Below are 20,693 nucleotides of genomic sequence, written 5' to 3'. Positions count from 1 at the left end.
GAACCCCTGTCCTCCATATTTGATGTTTGGTACATCCTTGTTGGCTGTTATTCCTTGTGTCTTATCACCCGCGATATTTTATCGTAGTGTCGAGTCCCTAGGGATTCTCCTGATTTTCGAGACGCATCCAGCAGCTCGAAGATCCTCGCCAATTATTCTCAGGGATGGATGACCTAGGTGAGTATCGTATAAGAATTATTAACAGTTTCTCATCAATCGCCAGCGACTAACCTCAAATGCTACCAAGTATACAATCAATATTTATTTGAGTGATTTAGCCTGTCTATACACTCCAAATTGACACTGTCATCTCTCAATAACAATCAATCAATTATTCTATAACATTTATTCACCGTTTGTCTATTCATTAACCAAAGAATGTTATTTGTTTTCGTGAAATTCATATCCTGGGTGGGGACGCGATTAATCTACGATAAAGCGGCGCGCGAATTTACAAATTTGTTCCAGAGAAAAATCAGCATCTTAATTATAATAAAATAATACATTGCTATTTGGTAGAATCGATAATATGTATCACTGATAGGGTACAATAGAAATATTGTGATATCTATTTGAAAAAAAAATGTATAACACGTAGTCATGATTTATCATATCGTTCAAGCGATCGACTGACTTGTTTCTGATAATAGTTTTATATTTGAGTATGACAATTCGTAGGCAACAAACGTTTGCCTATGTAATCCAAACTCTAAATGATGTTTTCTATACTCTTTATATGTGCATATGTGATTAGAGTGATGTCAGCTTAGCGTAAAATCGTTGGAGAGGGACGAGGTATTATCTAGACGCGGTCTGCTTGCCAGTCTCAAATCTATCGCCGAACGTTGCGTATCGTTTCACGCTTGTGTCTCCGTGGGAGGTTATAATTATTACAACGCGAAACGATTGTGAATTCCAATGTTATTTACTATGCGCTTCTAATAGTAACACGTGTTGATTACGAGACCGTTGAAACAAAAGTGTCGATTGATCCGAGTGTCAACAGTTAAAAATTTGAAATTTAAGCTTAGCATTACGTTTCTCGTCATCATACGCACTAGTCAATTGTATTTACTAATTATATATTTGAAAAGTCAATAATTTATGTACGAAGACCAAATACTTTGATTTATTATCAAATCTACTGCTAGTCAATAAATAGTAACGAGTCTTGAATTATTTATATACATAGAACGAATGAAATTATCTGTTCGTTAATTTGTCTAAATTGAATGGTTGTTTTAACTATCGCAGATTTAATGGAGACATTTCATTTTTTTGTTTAACGAACTTGAACAGGTTATATATAACATCTGGCTTTGACCGTCCACGTCAATCAACGCTTTTCTCTGGACTAACTTTGTTTCAAGCTCGACATTCTGTCCACTCGTTACTTAGAGTAACAAGGTTGTAAAGATTGGCAGGTTAGATAATTTCCATAATCGAAATATCACAGTTTATCAATCCTTACTCCCCACGAGATAAATCCAGCAGTATTATAAAAAAAAAACCATTAACCACATACGCGACCCTTAAAATCAACCACGGAATCGCATTGCAAAGTCGGTTTAAATAAAAATTCCAAGCACTTAGTAAAATCAATTAAACCAATGGAGTAAATGAATAATAATAACAATCCCCTAAGTTATCAATAAAATATTCTACAAAAATTCTTTACAGCACATTGCGATAGAACATTCCCTCAATAAAATTCAAACTCCTAATCAAAATTCTTCACCGGGTTGCAATATCTAATTACAAGTGTTTCTATATACGTAATCGCGACTTCTTGTCCGGCTGCGAGTATATTAATAGACAAAAGAAGTCTACGCCGACTAGGAGTGCGCGACTACGACCGCGAGAACGACAACTAAGACTACGACGAGAACTGACAGTGGCGAGGGGGTTCCTGAAATAATCATCCATTCGTCTTTCTCTCATTTTTATTTTTCTCCATTTTCTTCTTTCCTTCCTACCATTCTCGGTACACGGGGCTCTCAACGGCAATTTCCTCCAATCTTACGACGAACGACACTAGCCGTTGCATCTTCCCTCAACTCATACGAATGATTCTCCAGATTCGTTTAACGTTCTCTCATCACCAGTTATCCGTGCATAAATATAAATGATAACATAAAGTTATCCTCAATAGTCAGTTTAAGGATCGCTCGAAAAGCAAACCGTAAGACAACAGTACAAGTGGTCGAACACGTGTTTTCAAAACTTGGCACAGATATTCCTGAAATCGATGCACCGATCTGTAGTGCTAGAGTGAAGTGCAGTGAAGTGTACGCCGTAAGAGAGAATAAAATAATTATTTCGTAAAATGGCAATGGATAGAACGATGTATGGCAAAGTCGAACCCGGATCAACTTATCAGCCTTATCGTATAACCATTAAAAATGGTTCACCACCTGGATGTAAGTTATATTAATTGTTCTTCTCTTCACAACCCAAATACTACCCAATCTATACTGACTTAGAGTAAACAAGTATTAACCAATACTAGTTGGCAAATTTGTATAATTATTCATGGTAATTACGATAATCAGGATATATTAATACCGAATGGTCACAGGTTAAGAGTAAGTGATAGCTATAAATAATTATTTGTATTCTCTTAAAATACTCATCTATGTGCTAATCGCTTAATTATCATCTCATTATTATTTTTTTTAATAACATTTCTTACTGGTAAACGCATTTGTTTCTCATGGACGAAATGGACTGTAAGGTCTCTATATAACGCATACGCTGTACGTCTTTCTTATTATTCTATTTACTAATTTCGTATACGAAATTTCTGCGATGCTTATGCTCGTCTCTATCAGGTTGATTAATGCATCGTTATTCGGTGCACCTATCACGTGAATTATTAAAGTGTGTATTAAATTTCTCTACGTGTTCAATATGTACCGCTCAAAGCGTACACGTACCGGGTGCGTACATAATTATGTGACACGTGAAAGCTAGACAGATAAATATATATATATGTTTCTTCTCGCGACTTCCGGCATCGGTCACCGACTTTCCTTCATGTTTCGTGGTTACGTTTTACCGTTATGCTAATTATTCGTAATTAGACGAAAAAGCAATACCTTTACTGTAAATGAGTTTGAGCCAAAGTTTCATGTGGATTCTGACATATTTTTTGTTTATCGACAGAATACATTGAAGCTCGTTTATTCTATTCTGTGTAAATGAACTGACTGATTTGCTCTTGATCCGTCGAATTTTTCATGATAAAGGCGTCTCTTCAACGTTCGTTGCGTCAGCGATTTTATTACGCATATCGCCTACAACCAGTTAGCCTTATGACTGTCCTATGTAAATGAGGATATATGTAGGATAAAATTAGCAGACGTTCATTAGGTTTCGGATATCTGTGAGAACTCACTTGTCGAATATGATATCAAGTTGTAGTTACGGTCAGATGCAGTTCTGGTGGTTAAGAAGATACGCTGGATTCCGTAATAGCTTGCGGCATTTGGGCATGGTTGATTTACGCCAATTATTTGACGCGACTGCAAAGTACAGAACGGGCGAATTAATAATTCGCTCTGTCGCCCACGAGTTATTACGTTAATGTTTTGATAGAGCGGATGGACACTGTATATAGCACGTGAAATTGATGTAATAAGGCACGAAGCGGCCTTTACAAACGGTTGACCATTTTCCATCGTTATTTTGTAAGGCGAGTTCGCGGCCGCCTGTAAAATGACGACCTTATATGGAATCCCTTTGAAATAATTCCGATTGTCGTTGCGAAAGAGTCATGACTCAGGACTTATTACCGACACGTAGGCCTTGACACTAAACTTCTTCTCTATTTATATGGATTATAATATTTACCATTATTCCTCGCGATTTCGATGTCACATCGAATCGTGTACGATGGCCATTGAAATAGCTGTGGCAATTTGAATTCCCTTGCGTCCAGTGACATCTGTTTGAGAATTTATAGTATCTCGTGAAATAAATGGCGTGCTATCAATCTTTGTCGACTTCTCTTTACCTATAATCAGTACAAGGATTCTGACTCGAAGTAACCGTAAGAATAAAGTGATACCATAGAGCAATTTGTCAGTTACCGACCTCGTGCATTCGTTCGCTCTACCGTGCCGACTGAGCCACGTTATGATTCAACGTATATCCGCTATGTATACTGTGCGCTGTGTACGATACTAGTTCAACACCTTTGTACTATAAAGAAAGATTGTACATAATAAATTCTGGAAAAATTGTATACAATCTACAAGTTTTGTTCAATATATTTAAAAATGACATGCACCAAGTTTATCTGGCGTGACACGTGCCATCCGACATGCATAAAATGACGTTTAGTGGGGACTTTGATTAGACACGTATGCCGCTTATATGCGTATCACGCGTGTGACACAGGAGCTCGAATAATTTTTCGTTAATTCATCTCAACGCGAATGAAATGTGAACGAGAACGTATACAGGTATAATTTATTCGCGGTATTATTTCCATCTACAGCAGCGGCATTAGGAGCCGGGATTGGAAGTCGATGACGTCATTGAAATCCACTCTCGTACAGTTTACAAGGAGAATCGCGTTCAGTCTCAGTCATTCATTGCTCTTTGCTAGCCAGTCAGTTCTTGGTTTACCCTTTTGCCGGTTCAAAGTTAGACGTCGAACTTGCAAGCTCGATTCCAAGATTTCTGGAAGCTTTCGTTTCCCTTTTTTTCCTGTCGTGTCAAGACGTATAAACATTGGCCAAGCCAACTTTCGTTGAAACTTCGCCAAGAAGACATTTACAACACTGCGGCATTGTACGTAAAAACTGGAGTCGAATTCAGCCTGGATAAATTTACTCAATTTCTTTGTTTCTTCCGATGAAATCACTGGATTCTTAGTAGCTTAGCAGGATACGGGAGTAAAGTGCATTCAGTGTAACTCAGTGCGCGATTACGTGTATGCTTACGTGTGACGAAAAGGAAGATTGCGTTTGTTTTCGTGTAAATGCGGAAATATGGCTACCCACGAAATCTCCCCGGTTTCCGTTTTGCGAAAATATTCATGCTCCATTCTTTATTGAGTAACGAAGACTGGTATACGTGCAGTGGCCATTGTTAATTCAGTAACAGTTTCTGCGAGTGAAGTTGATTCACGCTGTCGCTTCAGTGAAAATTTTAAATACCGCGTCGTTCAAGCGATGCACAATAATATATTGAAATATTGTGCTTCTATTTCCATTGTCGTCATCTGTGAATACTCCACGCAACAGTATTCTTAGTTGGCCTTGCTAATTAGCTGGGGCTTCGTTGTTTCATCTTTGTTACGCGATTTTGAATCGGATTAAGGCGCTGTCACAAGTGAAGCAAACGGGACATACCAAAGAAATGACTGGTGAGTTTAAATATAGATAAGTGTTCATTTTCATGGTAATACTTTATGGAGGAGAAAAAAGTTAATGTTCCATGCATCGTAACATTTCATTGGAGTATTCTACAATTAGATGTTCGCATGACTTTCGTTGTACTACTAAACTGTATCCGTTACATGCATATACATCCACCTTGTATAACTTGACGGTTAATCATGTGAAATAATAGTGTCTGCTCGCTACCGGTATTTTAATTTCGATTTACTATGTGGGACGTAGGTGCAAGGTAATATTCGGTTTTTCATAAGCCGTAGGTTGATGCGTGGTCGTAACTAGCGCGCACATTAAATAGACACGAGATTCGAAAACGATCTGTGATCAGTTCGAGAAGGATCGTCGTGCTGTGTGGTTTTTATTAATTCTCTCCTATCGCGCCGATTTAGTAATAATAATCGTTGACAGCCTAACGAAACGTGTGTGCCGAGTGAAAAATAATACAAATATCAATATCAAACAGTGCTTAGAAGTTTGAAAATAAAAAACCTTTTTTTTCGTAACCCTCGACAATCGTAGTAAAACTTGGTTTTCGATAAGTCTTAGAGTATGAATAAATTTTATATTTCCAATTCGTATGCGGATTCGCTATATGCAAATTTCAATTATCCATGTTATTTGTACTTATTTCGGCCAGCACTTCCGTCTTAATTAAAAAATATTCTCAATTACTATCGCGTCGAGTGGGCTTTTCAGATTTCTCTCTTCAGTTTCCATATGAGGCTCGCTACGCTCAGTCACATCCTACGCAAATCGTTAATATCGCACAAGACGTGCCACGCCATTATTTAACAAAAACTCAAACACGAGATTCCCCCGTAATATAACATTCCCTAAAAAAAATTTAAAAAAATATACAATATATCAAACTAAGACCTATACTCTGACTACCATAAGAAAGTCCATTTAAAAACCCTGCATTCCCATCGCAACAATTGATATTGATTTTGAATACAGTCTCCGTGAAAAATAATATTAACTGCGTACAAACTATCCAATTTCATGCACCACCAGTCACTGGGAATTAAAATCGAAAGAACGTTCACCCTGATACCGGAACAGGAGTGTCACCCACTCAGTAACCGGAAGTGCATTCTGCAGCGTTGCAAACAAAAGCAACATCACTGACTTGACAAAAGAAAAACTCAAGGCTACTTTTGGCCCGTCCGGTCCCGTCCGCTTCAACGGACGAGCGGGAATTTCAAAAAATCGTGTCTCTCGTTAGGCCATTAAACGGAATCTATTCATCAAGCAGACCTTAGCCAATATCGAATATTTATCGGAGTTGGCACGGAAGCCAGTAATACTCAGGAAATTAGTATGAGCAAGGTATTCAACCTTATACTAGTTTATATAGCCGGTAGTAGGTCGTAGGTGGGACTTGGTTATTTTTGGGGTGTGCTGTTGGCGTAACTAGGTGAAAAAGCTCTACGGCACTCTGACGAGTGTATGTATATATGTATATATAATATATACATATCTACAATGATATATAGTTATACACGATATATATGTTCATATACATATATATCTGGCTCTGTCTCTGTGTCCGAAACTAGTTTTACACGGAGGTTTGGCTTTGTATGCCAGAGACGAAACGTGCTAGAGAACCTTCGGCCACCTCCGACGCGAATTCACGTAACACAGTTTCGTCTAGGTGCATCACTTTTCTGCGGTGTCTCTCGATCTTTTCTCAATTTGTTTTTCGTCTTTATTTATATTGTGTATCGATACTTACGCGTGGATAACGTGCTGTTACGTCATATGAGTATCGGTGGAAGTGAGCTTGTTAAGTACCGGAAGTGCCTTGAGTGACCATCGTTGACGAGTCAATGAAGTTTCTCTGATTTTTGTAATAAAAATTTGTCTTCGGCGATTTCTTTTTCAAGATCATTGGGATTAGTGATTTTCTTTTTTTTTTTCAAAATATATATAATTTTCAAATTCGAGGTTTTAATTAGAGAGTCTTTCGCGGTTTTGCTTGCTACCCGTTTCCACGGGAATTTACGATTTATTTTTATCCGGACTACTTACTCTATAACCCGTAGCTGGCGCCAGTGCTGTAATAAATTTAGTTGGAGTACTTTCCTAGGAATTTTTATTTTTACCAATGCACATATTTTTTTTTAGCAGATAAACACTAAAATTCGTACTGAAGTTACGCAAGAAATTGTCACTGTGAATTTTCGTTTAATTTCATAGACGCGAGTGATTCATTAATTTTTTGATTTAATATCAAAAAGTTTATTTTAATTAAGGATTATTAAAATGACTACGTTAATGAGACCCATGTCGCCTATTACACCGGTACGCTTGGCCACCATCGAGCGACACGCTCGATGGGAACGACACATTAGTAAGTGTAAAATTAATAAGAAAATGTGAATTAACCCTAATTAAGTTAGCCACTAATTACGTTAATACATAATTCGAATTTAAAGAAAAACAAAGATATCAATATTTTCGTCAAGGCATCCTCGGTTATAAAAATTGCGCAAGGCCTGTTTACACGCGGATCACTTTCTGATATCGAGGTTTACGTTGCGGGATGATTCAGACGCATAAAATAGAGTCGGGCGCGTTGCCAGGGTTAAGCCCCATTCATACTACGCGGCACTACGGAATCCCACGACGGCTCCGACACTACGACTGCGTCGCCTAAGATCCATCGCGCGTTCTACTGGCCCAGAATGCAACGGAAAATGATAACAGTCGCATCCTCTTCGGCAGTCCGTTTCACGAATTTATAACTGGTTCATCCAATTGTGCAGCATCTCCTTGGTCCAAGATCAAATTTCAAACATTCAGGAGAGGCCTTCTCTGTCAATGTTTTGACTGGGTCTTAATCCTTTTATCTATACGTCCGACGGTACAAGAAAAATTGTCAGACTTAAGTCATCCACACGTGTTATCTTTGTCATGGAAATAAATTCCACTAGGTATGTTCAATCTGTAGCCAATTTTGATCCGACCTTTATACTTGTCTAGAAGAATTCCATGCCGCGCACGAGTTCTGAAAAGTATCGGGACTCGCTGGTAACTGTGCACGGGGCCTTAAAGGCCCCTAATCCGACCCGTACGATTCGCCGGAGTCCGATAGCATGGAATCTCCCTCCACCTTCGTCTCCTTCTCATGACTAAACCTCCTTACTCTTCTTCTACATACTGAAACCTCCAGCAGGACAGTGCACTGTCGTCTCAGCCGGCAATCGGTTCTGTGCTGTAGTATAAATACCAAATATTTAATCAGATCTATTCCGTTTGTATTTATACGTATCGTTATGCTTTATCCGTAGTGTGCATCGATCGCATGACGCGTCTTATCGTTGGCGTTATCCCATATCGATTGTATACGTTTTTAAGAAATTCCCGTGTAATTACGTCTCTCTTCGAAGTCGAGTGAAGTGCAGCGGTGTCTGTTTTGCGATGGAAAAGTTTTTTGAGGTACACGAATCGGATAATACCGGAAGTAGGGATCTTCTGAGCCTTGGTGAGAATCTTGTATTTCCGTTTTCACTGTTTTAGTATGCTCGATTAGGATTCAGTCTGGATGTCAATTTGATTCTTTGTGAAATTCAATGCAGCCTTTGTTATGTCCTTGGAGACAGGGACGAGGTCGGCGCTGGAATGTAAACCGGCTCTTCCGAGAAAGTCCTCACGGTTTAATTGTGTGCAGCCTTTACGACTGAAAAGTACTCGCCGTTTATCAACTACGCGTTGCCGTTTTGTTTCTTGTGGGATGAAAATTGTCCTGGTTAATCTAGTTATGTTTGGCGTTTATTATTAGATTATTATTGCACACAGACACGTTTCAGCTTGCACTATGTGCTTGGGCGTTGGAAAATTTAAGGTTCGAGATGTCTCCTCCTTTATGTTTTCACTTCTTGGTTATTCTTCACCATTATTTGCTCGGATTATGAGCGTTCATTTTTAGAATCATGACGGCACACGTCTGGGATACAGAGTTGCAACGCACAGATAATACCAAGGGAGTCATTTTGTGTATCTAGACTTGCTTCAGATTTCAGACTGCAGTGTCTTTGTAAAAATATCAATTTAGAGGTTAGGTTCAAGCGCGTTATCGGTGTATACGCTGGTAATGGTATTTTTCACAGGGAATCTATGACGTACTGGATTGTCTGATGGACAAATAAAATTGTTTTTATATCAATGACTTTTAGTACTGACAATATTTTTTAATATTTTTAATTCTTTTTGCTTTCTTGCAGACGCGCTGCTTGCCGATCTGCAGAATACGGTTTCTCCGGAGGGAAATCACGTTGGCAGCAATGCAACACCCGGTTATGGTTCTCTGAATGGTACTCGGCAACACGCTACTGGATACAGAGGCTACGATAACCGGACGTCTCCTTTGCCATCACAGTCGGTAAGTAATGCACGGAGATTATACATATATTCTTTAGATAATTAGAAAGACCATGATAAAAATAAAAATTTAAGACAAGCATTGGTCTACAGTGACACAATCTATCACTGTTAATTGTTTGTGCTATTATTTAGATCAATTAGGTGCATAAAAATTCTTAACTCTAGTGACGGTCGTGATTGTTTGCAAATTAGCGTAAAAGCACGGCATTCCTGAGAATGGAGAGAAAATAAGGAAAACTAGTTTTTCTACGAGAAAGTGCAGGAGTGCAGCTAAAAGGACATGCCTGTAGTAGGAAATGTTGGTTGAGAATCTTTCAAAGCTGTTGTGCTCCAATTTAAGAGTTAACGAAGCTCAATGAAAGGATTTGTGTCATCGACGAACTTGGCCATCGTGTATATACACATGTATATCAGGGTTATTCAGCTGGAACGCATCGTGCCGAGCTTATCAGTATATTTGGAAATCTTTCATATGTCCAGAATATTATAATCATTTTGAAAGAAGTTTAGTGAAAAAAATTTCCCGAAAGGGACTATTTCACCGCTGACAATTGTGGTTGGGTTATAAGTAATATGATGTACTTATGTAGAATTCGTTATAATTCGGAATTAGGTGACTAATGTATGAAAGAACTAATTGATTCGAAATTTAGTTGGTTTTGGAAAAGGATTTTTGTAAATTAGCTGTGCTCGATAAATAAGTTTTAATATTCTAGAATAGATATGCCGTTCGATGCTGTATTTGTTCGTAGCGCTGCAGGTATTTAAATCACACGCGAAAGCCCGCGTGTTGTCCGTAGTACCTTATACAAATTTTAATGCACACGAGACGTACACGAAATATTTAGAATCTACATTAGACACCATCTGTAGGAATATCATTGAAACTATTCGAACCTGATACACACAACATATAAATTCATGCCATGTTTCTGTCGAGTAGTTTCATCTATTCTCGAACAGATGGCGACACGAGCGCCAAGCTCAGCGGAAGTCTTCTTCGACGACCTTTCTCATTTTATACATGTAACTCAAAATAGCGTACAAGGATCTTCGGGTAATAAGAGAAATGAGCTTTACCGACAAACAGTCGATGTTTGTCCTCGAGTTTTTGTATTATTCAGAAATAAATTATATTTTTATATTACGTCGTTCAGACGTACGTTCAATTAATTTCCATCGATGCTAACAGATATTACACACGTGGTCGATGCTTTCAGGGGTGTCGAATTTCATGAAGCGTGTCTAAAATACTTAAAAGTTCTATGCGGTATGATTGAACAAAGAAAGAGAAGCCGCAAGCATTAATCAAAATGTTCTATGTCCTGTAGCTTTAATCACTGTTTTCAAATTTCTCGTCCTACGTTTCAACGACACGACCAAGCAGACCTTAGGTCACGTCAAGTTGCAAACACAAGGCATGTAAAACTTCTACCCTCACATCTGTTGCTTTTCCCTGTGCTCTATTGATTTCCGTTACGTACAATACATTATTTAAAGTACGTATATTATTTAAAGGACAGAATTCGATCTGCCTTGCTCGACATTTTAAACTTCTACAGAGAATCTATACAAAATACTTCTTCAGTCGAAAACAGTTTAAACACCACGATTGACTTTGGTTAAAACCAGCCTTTAGTCTCGTTGAGGGTTAGACTGAAGCTCAAAGCAACCTTCGAAGATGCTTAACCACGTAATAAACGTCATTGTCTTGCTCGGTGATTGTTTATTCCTTCACGTCACATATGTTTAACACTCGTCTGACGCGAATTTCGTTTATCGGCCATTGTCTAAGTGACTCATCGATCTGACCTTAATTTTAATGACTACTTCCATTGACGCCTATAGGTATGTTAAAAGTTTCCTTTAAAGATTCTTTTATTGATTTTCTAAAATTATACTTACCACAATTAATCGTACGCGTACTATCGTCAGATATATTCATAATGTACAACGTTCCATTTGACTAGCGCAGTTAGTCAGTTCGTAGTTTGAATTTTTCAAGAGGCGTCTTCACGAAAGAGTTCGCTGATATCGTAAAGATCGTGCAGCCCGTAGGAAGTTGCGTGGACCGGGCTCCGTTCTATAATTAGAGGTTATTATGCCTATAAATAAGGAGACGCCGGTATCACCGGGAAAACAAGCCGTTTCTTCTACCACCGAAGAATCACCTTTCGGTGACGTTTCCAGGCACAGCCGACATGCCCTTCTCCTTCCGTCCATGTTACCAGCAGTCGATCCAGACCTAGAAGAGGATCGGACGTTAATGTTAATTTTGACGAAACGACAGGTTAGCACGTAGGACATAAAAAGAAAAATAATGTTATAAAATATTTTTAAAGATATTAAATCAATCTTTTTTATATGATTATTAGATAATTTTTCAACGTACACGCGGGGCTCTTGCTTAATTTCTGTAATTTCATTAGACACGGTTTTAGATTTTCAAAGCACCGTGTAAAAGGGCCTGCTGTGTATTCACGTGACTGTGACGGAAACAAGGTGGTTCGCCGTGCTAAAAATAATACTCAGGAACCTGAATGTGTTGCCTCCTCGCAAAATTTCAACTTCTCGCGAACATTGTGCCTGCCTGTATTTCGCTTTCGGACACTGGCCCTCTTTCGTCTTTCTCAAAAGAATCGTAACGCTTGTATTATTGACCATTGGCCAAAGGGGATACTTCGCTGGGGTAAACAGACAACGCAACATCGTTCGGTCGAATGAAACATCGAGGCTTTATTCTTTCTTCGCTCGAGGGAAAAAACACGTGTCTCTAATCTGGGTACTGAGTACAGTAAGTTTCCTTGGTACTGGCACTCTTGAAACTTTGCAAGGAAAAATTCAATGTCGTTGAAAACTTTCGTTCGGACTAAAAGTCAGAAATGGATCGATGATGTTTTCAGGTACAGTACAGTGTAAAAGTTATTGTGAACCTTGAAACTGAAGGCAATTTATACTGTTTATGGATTTTTTTTTTAAATAGCTGGACTCTGATGAAATTCATTAATCGATACTGTACCATGTGCGTAGCACGAGTATATATATGGTAATACGATTTCTTCATAATATTGAAAGCCTATCGATGGATTCTTGCATCCATACATTGGGAAACGCGGGATTATGAAAAGTACGTATGGGTCTCGTTGCTTTGATGTTAAAAGCTCAAAGCGAAACTCGCCGATATGTCTCGCGGACATGTTTCTGTCGGTTTGCTGTTTCGGTTATTTCTGGACGGACAACTCAGCAACCCAGTTTCCATCGACCGGATGTACCGTTATGCCATTTTATCGCCAAAAAATTTATGATCTCGGCAGTATCGACTGACGGAATTAGTAGCAGCAGGATAGGAAGTTACAGATGAGGAGAAAAATAATAGGAACAGACAGGTTAGGCCCATACCGTTCTACCACGGAATCTGGCACCAGGATAAATTTGAGTCAAGTTAATTTTTCATAGAAGAAACAAAAAAGTGAGACTTAAACTATTTTCAACGTGAAAAATTACCGTAGCCTGAAATTTATAGATTGATTTATTTTTTGTATTTATTTATTTATTTTTTTCATGAATTCACATCAACGATTCTCAACCTGTCTTCATGCTGCTTCCGGCTAATTGATTCGGGATGCTTCGAGCGGCTAAAAGTTACTCGTTGACGTATCCTGATTATTTTGTTCACTTAGTGAGGAAATCAATGTTAAACATTCCTTTCGACGAGCTCCTATTCATTGAGGAGTTGAAGAGGTTCCAAAACGTGCCGAGAATTATTCAAAGCTGGGAACGCGTGCCGCTTGTCTTGGTAGAAGATTGCGCATCGACCTGACATCACGCTTTGGAATAATGTTGAACTATTTGGGGAGGCTGGCACGTTGCCTTTTTTACGTGAACCGCAAAAAAAAGAGCCTTAGGGGACTGTCTCCTCCTGTACGTCCCCTTTAGAATAGTTCGAAGAAGTAAAACATCTTAATCAAGCTGCGGTATTCGTGCTGTGAATGTTTTATTGAAATTTGTTATTTTTCTATTTGCAGCCAACCTATCAAAATCGAGAAGCCATGGAGGAGACCATCACCAAGACTGGAACAAGTCCTTACGGTCAGACTGGACCTGGTGGAAAAATGCCATCCTTGAACAACAACCTCTCCGAGCTGGATACTCTTCTGCAGGATCTCAGCAATGCGCACTACAACTCTCATTACCAAGATAGAGGTCCTTGAAGGATTATACGTTTTATTTAGTATTTAATTAGACGTTAAATTTTATATGGGAAAGATTAGAATTAATGAAAGAAAAAGGAAATGTGAACGTATCAATTTTCACTGATGATTCGAACATCTTTTTTTTTTAAGTCTGGAGTATCAATCGGTTATCCGTAAAATTGGCTGTTTGCCATTCTTCCTTAGTGAAACCGCGTTGCTATTAATAACGGACGTTATAAAAGATAGTAATCAGGTGGCGGTTCTTTATCGACCTATTTTCGGTCTCCTTTGCCTCCTTCGACCTTCTTCTACCTCCTCTTCGTTCTCCTCTCCTTCGACATTATTGAATTCTGGCAGCGTCGAACGCCAATTTGGAGGATCACCAAATTTCGATACACAATTTCCTATTTGCGTCCTGTTACCACTTTTGTTTTGTAAACCGTAAGTTCCCGGAAACTCAAGTGTGTAATTCCTGGCTGTCGCTACTGAGAAATTAGACTTTATCAGAACATCGCGTCACCTTTGTCACAGGATTTCTTAAAAAGGAGATTGTGGATGCGGTTAACGCTTTTACTACTAAATGTTTCTTTATGATACATTAAATTCAATTCAGTGTTATGTAGTAAATTTTTTTCTCTTAAAACAAATGCTTATGTGTTACAGAACGAGCTTCCATCGGTGCACTTAATGGGGGTGCAACCAGTCCTATGCTACGTTCACCAAGTAGTTTGTCGGCCTCAAGACCCACTGTTGATTCTCTCCTAGAGGAACTGAGTACCGCAGTTCCGACCGGGTAAGAATCCAAAGAATATTTTCTTAGGTAAAGCTGAATTTAGTACGATTGTGAAAGAAGAACGTAGAGCCTTGCGACGGTGAATCATCGGAGCCAATGATAAATCTTCATATTCTTGTTTCAGAGATTACAACCCTGACGGAAGAGTTAAGGTAACCATCCAGGAGACTTCAACGGAAGTACAACCTGTGTACGAAGGTTATCCATCCTCACAAACTGGATCTCTTAATAGAGGCTACGCGAACGGTCATGCAGCTAGCAACGCCACCAAGGAGTTAGACGACCTTATGGCTTCGCTGTCCGAGTTCAAGGTAAGTTCTTTATTTACTATCAAAAACAAAGTAATGAGACACGTCTTGAAGATTATTAGGAAAAGAATTATACAATGGAGTATCTCTATATGGTATGAGCATCCTGTGATATTTCTACAGTGATGTCACTAAGAGGTACCCCCCCAACCATTGTGGATCAGGATTCCAACTGCGTGAGCATAGCTGCCATTGTTCTGCCGTTATCGGCCCTCCTCGTCGATGGATACTATAAAAATATTAAAGATAGAAGATGTTAGTCGAAGATAATCGAAGATGGTACCGCCGATCCTCCCTATCGATCCCCGTAGATTTCCGTAGAGTCTCCGGGTTTCCGTGGCTCTGCCCATTCTTGGCTGGCCAGGTTACCGAAATAGCTGGTGCTAGCTAGCGAGTGCGAAGTGGGGAAATAAAGAGCGGGGAGCCAGAGAAGCCACGGTCCCAACGAAGCTTCGGCCAGTCTGCAAGCTCTTCAGGAACGATCAACATCTCCTCTGGTCTCTGGTTTTTTTTCATCTCACAACCGAATTCGCGTTCGACCCACATACGCGTGTCTATTAATAAAATATATCTCGCCCACGCGCGTCTCTCTCTCGCATTTTCTCTCGCTCACTCGTCTCTTTGACTATTCGACAATCACTCAAGTTCCATACTTTAAGATCCATTACGATCCTATAATAATCGATAGGTTTACTTCACGACGATTGATACAGGCTTTGCCTATTATCTCTCTCGACACCCTCAGTCACAGCCATCAAATTTTATTACCATTTTGTATCACTATATTAATGGGTATCGTTGGATTTTTAAGGGTTTTATCAAATCCATCAATAGGACTCTAATATCAACGTTTCATTAATGATCAATAAAATTACTTAAGGTTTTATCTTTTAATTAACGCGGTCCATCTCATCTATGCTTATGGAATATCGAGAGGATTTCTTCGTTTGGTACAGTTTTATATAATAATTTCTTTGGATACTTTGATATGTTGATTTTATTGATTTGTATTTACAGGCTTTTTCACCGTACGCACTATTGGGGATGGCTTAACGTTACTTTGGGGTTTCAGATTAATGGTAGTACCCATCAACATCAAACGGTGACTGACTCCCCGTACGCGAAGCCGAACAAGGCCACGAAGAGTTCACCCCAGCCCGAGACTCACACCAGGATTCACATAAGCGAAAGTCACACGACTCATTATTATCAACCGCAGCAAGGAGAGAGTCATCTCGCGCAGCCTGCGACTCAAGTCAAACAGAATCAGTTGGATTCTATGCTAGGGAACCTGCAGGCAGACATGAGCCGCCAAGGAGTTAACACTACGCAGAAGGGCTGCTGCAGCGCCTGTGAGAAACCAATCGTCGGACAGGTGCTTATTCGTTTAATGAATTATTGTCCAGGTGCCAGTGGCTACTGCGAGGAAAAAATTGACAGAGGATACCAAGCGTTTGTGGTTCTATGAATATTATATACTTTTTTTGGATCCACAGGTTATCACGGCTCTGGGTAAAACATGGCATCCCGAGCACTTTACCTGCACTCACTGCAACCAGGAACTTGGTACTCGCAACTTCTTCGAGCGCGAGGGTCATCCTTACTGCGAGCCGGACTATCATAATCTGTTCTCGCCACGCTGCGCATACTGCAACGGTCCCATTTTGGACGTAAGGGACACACAGATCATTTTTCTTAGATGCATTGTATTACCTTTATATTGAAATTTTCTTCTAGAAATGCGTCACTGCTCTGGAGAAGACCTGGCACACGGAGCACTTCTTCTGCGCTCAGTGCGGAAAGCAATTCGGAGAGGATGGCTTTCATGAGCGCGACGGGAAGCCTTATTGTCGCGAGGATTACTTCGACATGTTTGCTCCCAAGTGCGGTGGCTGCAATCGCGCCATTATGGAAAATTACATCTCTGCCTTGAACAGCCAGTGGCACCCGGACTGCTTCGTTTGCAGGGTAGGCACTTGTTTATGTGTATCTTGGGATAGAGGAGAGAAGTGATTTTCTTACAGGATACCTGGAGAATCCGCGAGAGTATCTGCGGAAGGTCATACGTTAACGAGCTTAGCTCACAGAATATTTTCAGCCGTCAGAGTGTTCTTATTTACCAGCGCCCTAGGTCTTCTGCTCAAGAGAATATGCTTGCAGGACTGCAAGAAACCAGTTTCCGGAAAATCCTTCTACGCCATGGAGGGTAAACCTGTGTGCCCCAAGTGCGTCGGCGTGGACGACGAGGAGGAGGAAGAGGAAGAGGAGGCTTAAGAGAAAATCGTCAGGGGCAAACAAAAGCATCGTCTGCGCGTGACCCCCTATGCCCCTTGAACTTCGACATGCGAAGTTCGGTCCCCCAATAGATAAAAGCAAAGAGATATCAATAACGTATGACCGTGGACGATGCTTTTTTACTTCGCGTCACCATTTATTTTGGTGATGACGAAAACGCGTCACTCGTTCCAGATTTCAATGACTTTTCAGCGTCGATCAATTCCGCCTTGTCCTCATCTTGTCTACCACACGTACGAGCGCACGATCATGGAAAGTTAAAGGAACACTAAACACACACGAACCACACGAATCGAGATCGGACTGTCAACTTCCCCCCCAGCCTTCAAGTTAAGTCGAGTCGATCGTCCCAAGGAATTTCAGCGACGCGCTTAAAGCTTTATATACAAAAAATTGTATTAAAAATTTTTAAGAAACAGGACATTCGATTATCAGGGTGTCCTCTTTTGTCTTTTCTCTATAGGCGAAGCGAGATCACTCGTCTAATATTACTATTGTTTGTATTGTAATGAGCTAGAAATAAATGGCGGAGAAAAAACAACAACAAAAACAACAACCACAAACACACACTGACTCTGGCCCAGGACTCTGGACCTAGTTGACTATTCGTTAACCATGGTCAGGGTCGTGTGTTCGGTACTTAAGCCGTGGCCTGAACTCGATTCGTGTCGGTGAAGTCATTAGGTTCCTTTTTTTTTTCTTTTCTTGCTTACTTTAGATTCAGGTTGAGGTCGTGCATTCCTATCGTTACTCGATTATTCTTTTTTTTTTGTTAGGAGTTTTAATTGACTTACAAGCATTCCTACAAATTGCTTCACGTTCCTTCCGATTGATTCTATCTGTACCATTCTTAGAATTGGTATTCTGGTACAGTTTTCGAAATTTTATACCTTGTTAAATCTATCGAATAATAGTAAGTGAACACTGTTTTCTGGACCGTGATTAATATAATTTTATACATCGTTATTGATAGGGTGATTTGAATTTGAGAACAAAGAATCCTTTGTTTGTTTAAAAATTCATGTAGGGTTTATTTTTATCAGACGATTCGATGGAATATTTCATCAGTTGTTGCACTGTGAAGGAAAAACAGATTAGACTACTGTACGAACTTGACTTACATTATACAGGTGTTTGCTCAGAGACTCTGAATAAGTTGGCAATGACAGTGGATAGATTTATCGGTACGATGCTAAAATTACTTTAAGCAGCAATGTCGCTTTAATTAGCTTGTGCATTAGCAACGAGGTAATTAGCCTGTGACAGGTCGTAGACAGTTTGTCGTAGATTTTGAAACTGTTCCAAGAAAACAATGTCGTTAATATGCCTTCAAATATTATAGACCCGTAAGAGTGCTATTATGGTCATAGAACTCGAAGTTTTTTTTTGTTTTTTCTTAAGAAAACAGTCAATAATCTATACATTGGCACCATAATAATGTGCATGAAAGATATTTATATAAAAGACACTATCAATTTTTTGCGTAGGACTGCAGACAGAAATTCCAAGGAGGCTCCTTCTTTGATCATGAAGGACTGCCTTATTGTGAGACACATTATCATGCGAAGAGAGGATCCTTATGTGCAGGATGTCATAAGCCTATTACCGGTGTGTTAGAAAATTTCAATTAACGTCACTCTTATAATTATTTTTAATATTGTATTTATTTTCAGGTCGCTGCATCACGGCCATGTTTCGTAAATTCCATCCGGAACACTTTGTTTGTGCCTTTTGTTTAAAACAATTGAATAAGGGCACTTTTAAGGAACAGAATGACAAGCCTTACTGTCATGGCTGCTTTGATAAACTCTTCGGATAAAGGACATTTTAATGGTACTCCAACAGTGCTATAAAGAGAAACTGGTTGTTTCAATGCCCATTGATAACATTAAAGGAAGAAGAGGGCTTACGCGTATCATAATTACTTTATTATTATAGCAAGGGGAATGTAGACCATTGAATTTTATTGAAAATTCACAAAGAAATATCATTTGGAAATGCTTCCGGATGATTTTGTGGGTCAATTAATTAGAATTTCAGGAGTCAGTTTAATAAAAAATCTAAAAAATGTATAGGATATCCAGGGAATCTTAGAGTGTACGGATAACAAAGTAATACCTTAAGATAGGTTTTAACTTGACTAAAAGAAACAACATAAAATTTATGTATTAACAGTTTATTCGAAAAATGAGAATCAACTGCTTGCCAGAGAAAATTTTTTTTTTTAGTAAAGACAGGGAGCTTGTACCTTTTTGATACTAATTAATTGACCGGTACTAAATAGTTACTTTGAAATTGTTGATCCTGTCCTTTCTGTTTGTTATATTTGTCAGATATTTATGCACAATTAAAGGTAGATCTACGCGGCTTAATTAATTAAATAATGAATTATTCCCCTTATTTCAACTGTGTGCCCCGTGAAACTTAACGCTTGAATTTTTCATCGTGTCTCTTAAATCAATTTTGTACTTGCTTTTTTGGTTCTTTACCGTAATGTTAAGCTATTATCAAGTAATGGAGCGCTACTCTAATTAGTTTCCCCCTTTTCTTTTGGTTATAGCTCGGCATACCAATTAATAATTAGGTAAAGTAATTAATAAAAAAAGAAATCCATATGAAATATGTTAACGCACTTTTAAATAGTAGAGGATAATTCATGCAAATCGCAATTTTCTACGATTACTTGCCATTTGATAGAATATGACTTTCTTAATGGTTATTCAAATATCTTAATGATCATACCGGGTTAATATTAATGAAGAACTAAATGAATTTATTTAGTTCATTACTGATTTATTCAAACGAGTCCGTACACAGCTCCGTGAAAAACGACTAATAAATATTGTATTTACAAAATTTACGATACACGTAGAATCTTAAGAATACAAAATTATTTGTTGACGAAAAAAGGGAAATAGAGTGATTATGGAATAATTATAAAAATCAATATACAATATTTTAAGGAACCTTATCGAAATGTATCCATCCGACTCTTTAGACGTACTGTACCCTTGCTTCAGGTATCAGTAGATAAAAAAATTCAGAGGAACACATGCCCTACCTTGTTCCTTACTTATAGTCATGCAATCAGATGCAACTACCTATACTAACTTTTAAGTACACATGAGTATCGATTGGACCTGATTTGATTTTTAAAGGAATTTTTTGTATTGTTTTTCATTTAATTTGCGAGGAGTTAATAGATGTATTAAATAATAGAGGTATAGTAGGTCCACGAGTTCGGTGTGGTTTTTTGACAGATCGAAAACTATGAAATCCCTAGCCTGCAACATGTGCTTTCATGAGGCCT

At 38.8% G+C, this 20,693-nt stretch overlaps 2 protein-coding genes and 1 long non-coding RNA gene across 9 annotated transcripts; 1 reads left to right on the top strand and 2 right to left on the bottom strand.

Annotated features, from left to right (window-relative positions):
• The first annotated feature begins 36 nt into the window (after positions 1-36).
• On the top strand, positions 37-20,621 carry LOC107272103 (leupaxin). 7 transcript variants are annotated; one of them, XM_015748903.2, is made up of 10 exons: positions 37-177; positions 9,635-9,792; positions 13,820-13,997; positions 14,651-14,780; positions 14,905-15,091; positions 16,161-16,463; positions 16,585-16,758; positions 16,826-17,056; positions 18,871-18,991; positions 19,057-19,202. In XM_015748903.2, the coding sequence occupies exons 1-10, from the start codon at positions 165-167 to the stop codon at positions 19,200-19,202; spliced, it is 1,641 nt and encodes a 546-aa protein (XP_015604389.1). In that variant the 5' UTR covers positions 37-164. The 7 variants fall into 7 exon arrangements, with proteins under 7 accessions (XP_015604389.1, XP_015604385.1, XP_015604392.1 ...); XM_015748899.2 differs by lacking the exon at positions 37-177 and adding an exon at positions 1,231-2,420 and having other exon boundaries at positions 19,057-20,621; XM_015748905.2 differs by lacking the exon at positions 37-177 and adding an exon at positions 4,609-5,374.
• Positions 45-3,841, bottom strand: LOC107272116. The gene is made up of 2 exons (XM_015748926.2): positions 3,398-3,841; positions 45-173 (listed from the first exon to the last, which is right to left on the bottom strand). Exons 1-2 carry the CDS (start codon positions 3,678-3,680, stop codon positions 79-81), a joined length of 378 nt encoding a protein of 125 aa, XP_015604412.1. The 5' UTR covers positions 3,681-3,841; the 3' UTR covers positions 45-78.
• LOC107272118 lies at positions 11,674-12,763 on the bottom strand. Its single transcript, XR_001538826.2, has 3 exons — positions 12,187-12,763; positions 11,966-12,039; positions 11,674-11,877 (listed from the first exon to the last, which is right to left on the bottom strand). It is a non-coding gene; the product is annotated as an uncharacterized LOC107272118 (long non-coding RNA).
• Positions 20,622-20,693: the final 72 nt, after the last annotated feature.

This window comes from Cephus cinctus, unplaced genomic scaffold, assembly GCF_000341935.2.
Source record: "Cephus cinctus unplaced genomic scaffold, Ccin1 Ccin1_scaffold1109, whole genome shotgun sequence".
In the NCBI taxonomy this organism is placed as follows: Eukaryota; Metazoa; Arthropoda; class Insecta; order Hymenoptera; family Cephidae; genus Cephus; species Cephus cinctus.
Note: the sequence above shows the minus strand (reverse complement) of the source record. Positions and strands in the feature narration are given on the sequence as shown.

Excerpts from the sequence above, each read along its gene's own strand:
- LOC107272103 (XM_015748899.2), top strand. The coding sequence starts at position 2,327 with ATGGCAATGGATAGAACGATGTATGGCAAAGTCGAACCCGGATCAACT. Across the intron at positions 16,464-16,584 it reads AGAAACCAATCGTCGGACAG|GTTATCACGGCTCTGGGTAA; the intron begins GTGCTTATTCGT and ends TTGGATCCACAG. Across the intron at positions 17,057-18,870 it reads CGGACTGCTTCGTTTGCAGG|GACTGCAGACAGAAATTCCA; the intron begins GTAGGCACTTGT and ends TTTTTTGCGTAG.
- LOC107272116 (XM_015748926.2), bottom strand. The coding sequence starts at position 3,680 with ATGGAAAATGGTCAACCGTTTGTAAAGGCCGCTTCGTGCCTTATTACA. Across the intron at positions 174-3,397 it reads CTTGATATCATATTCGACAA|GTCATCCATCCCTGAGAATA; the intron begins GTGAGTTCTCAC and ends ATACTCACCTAG.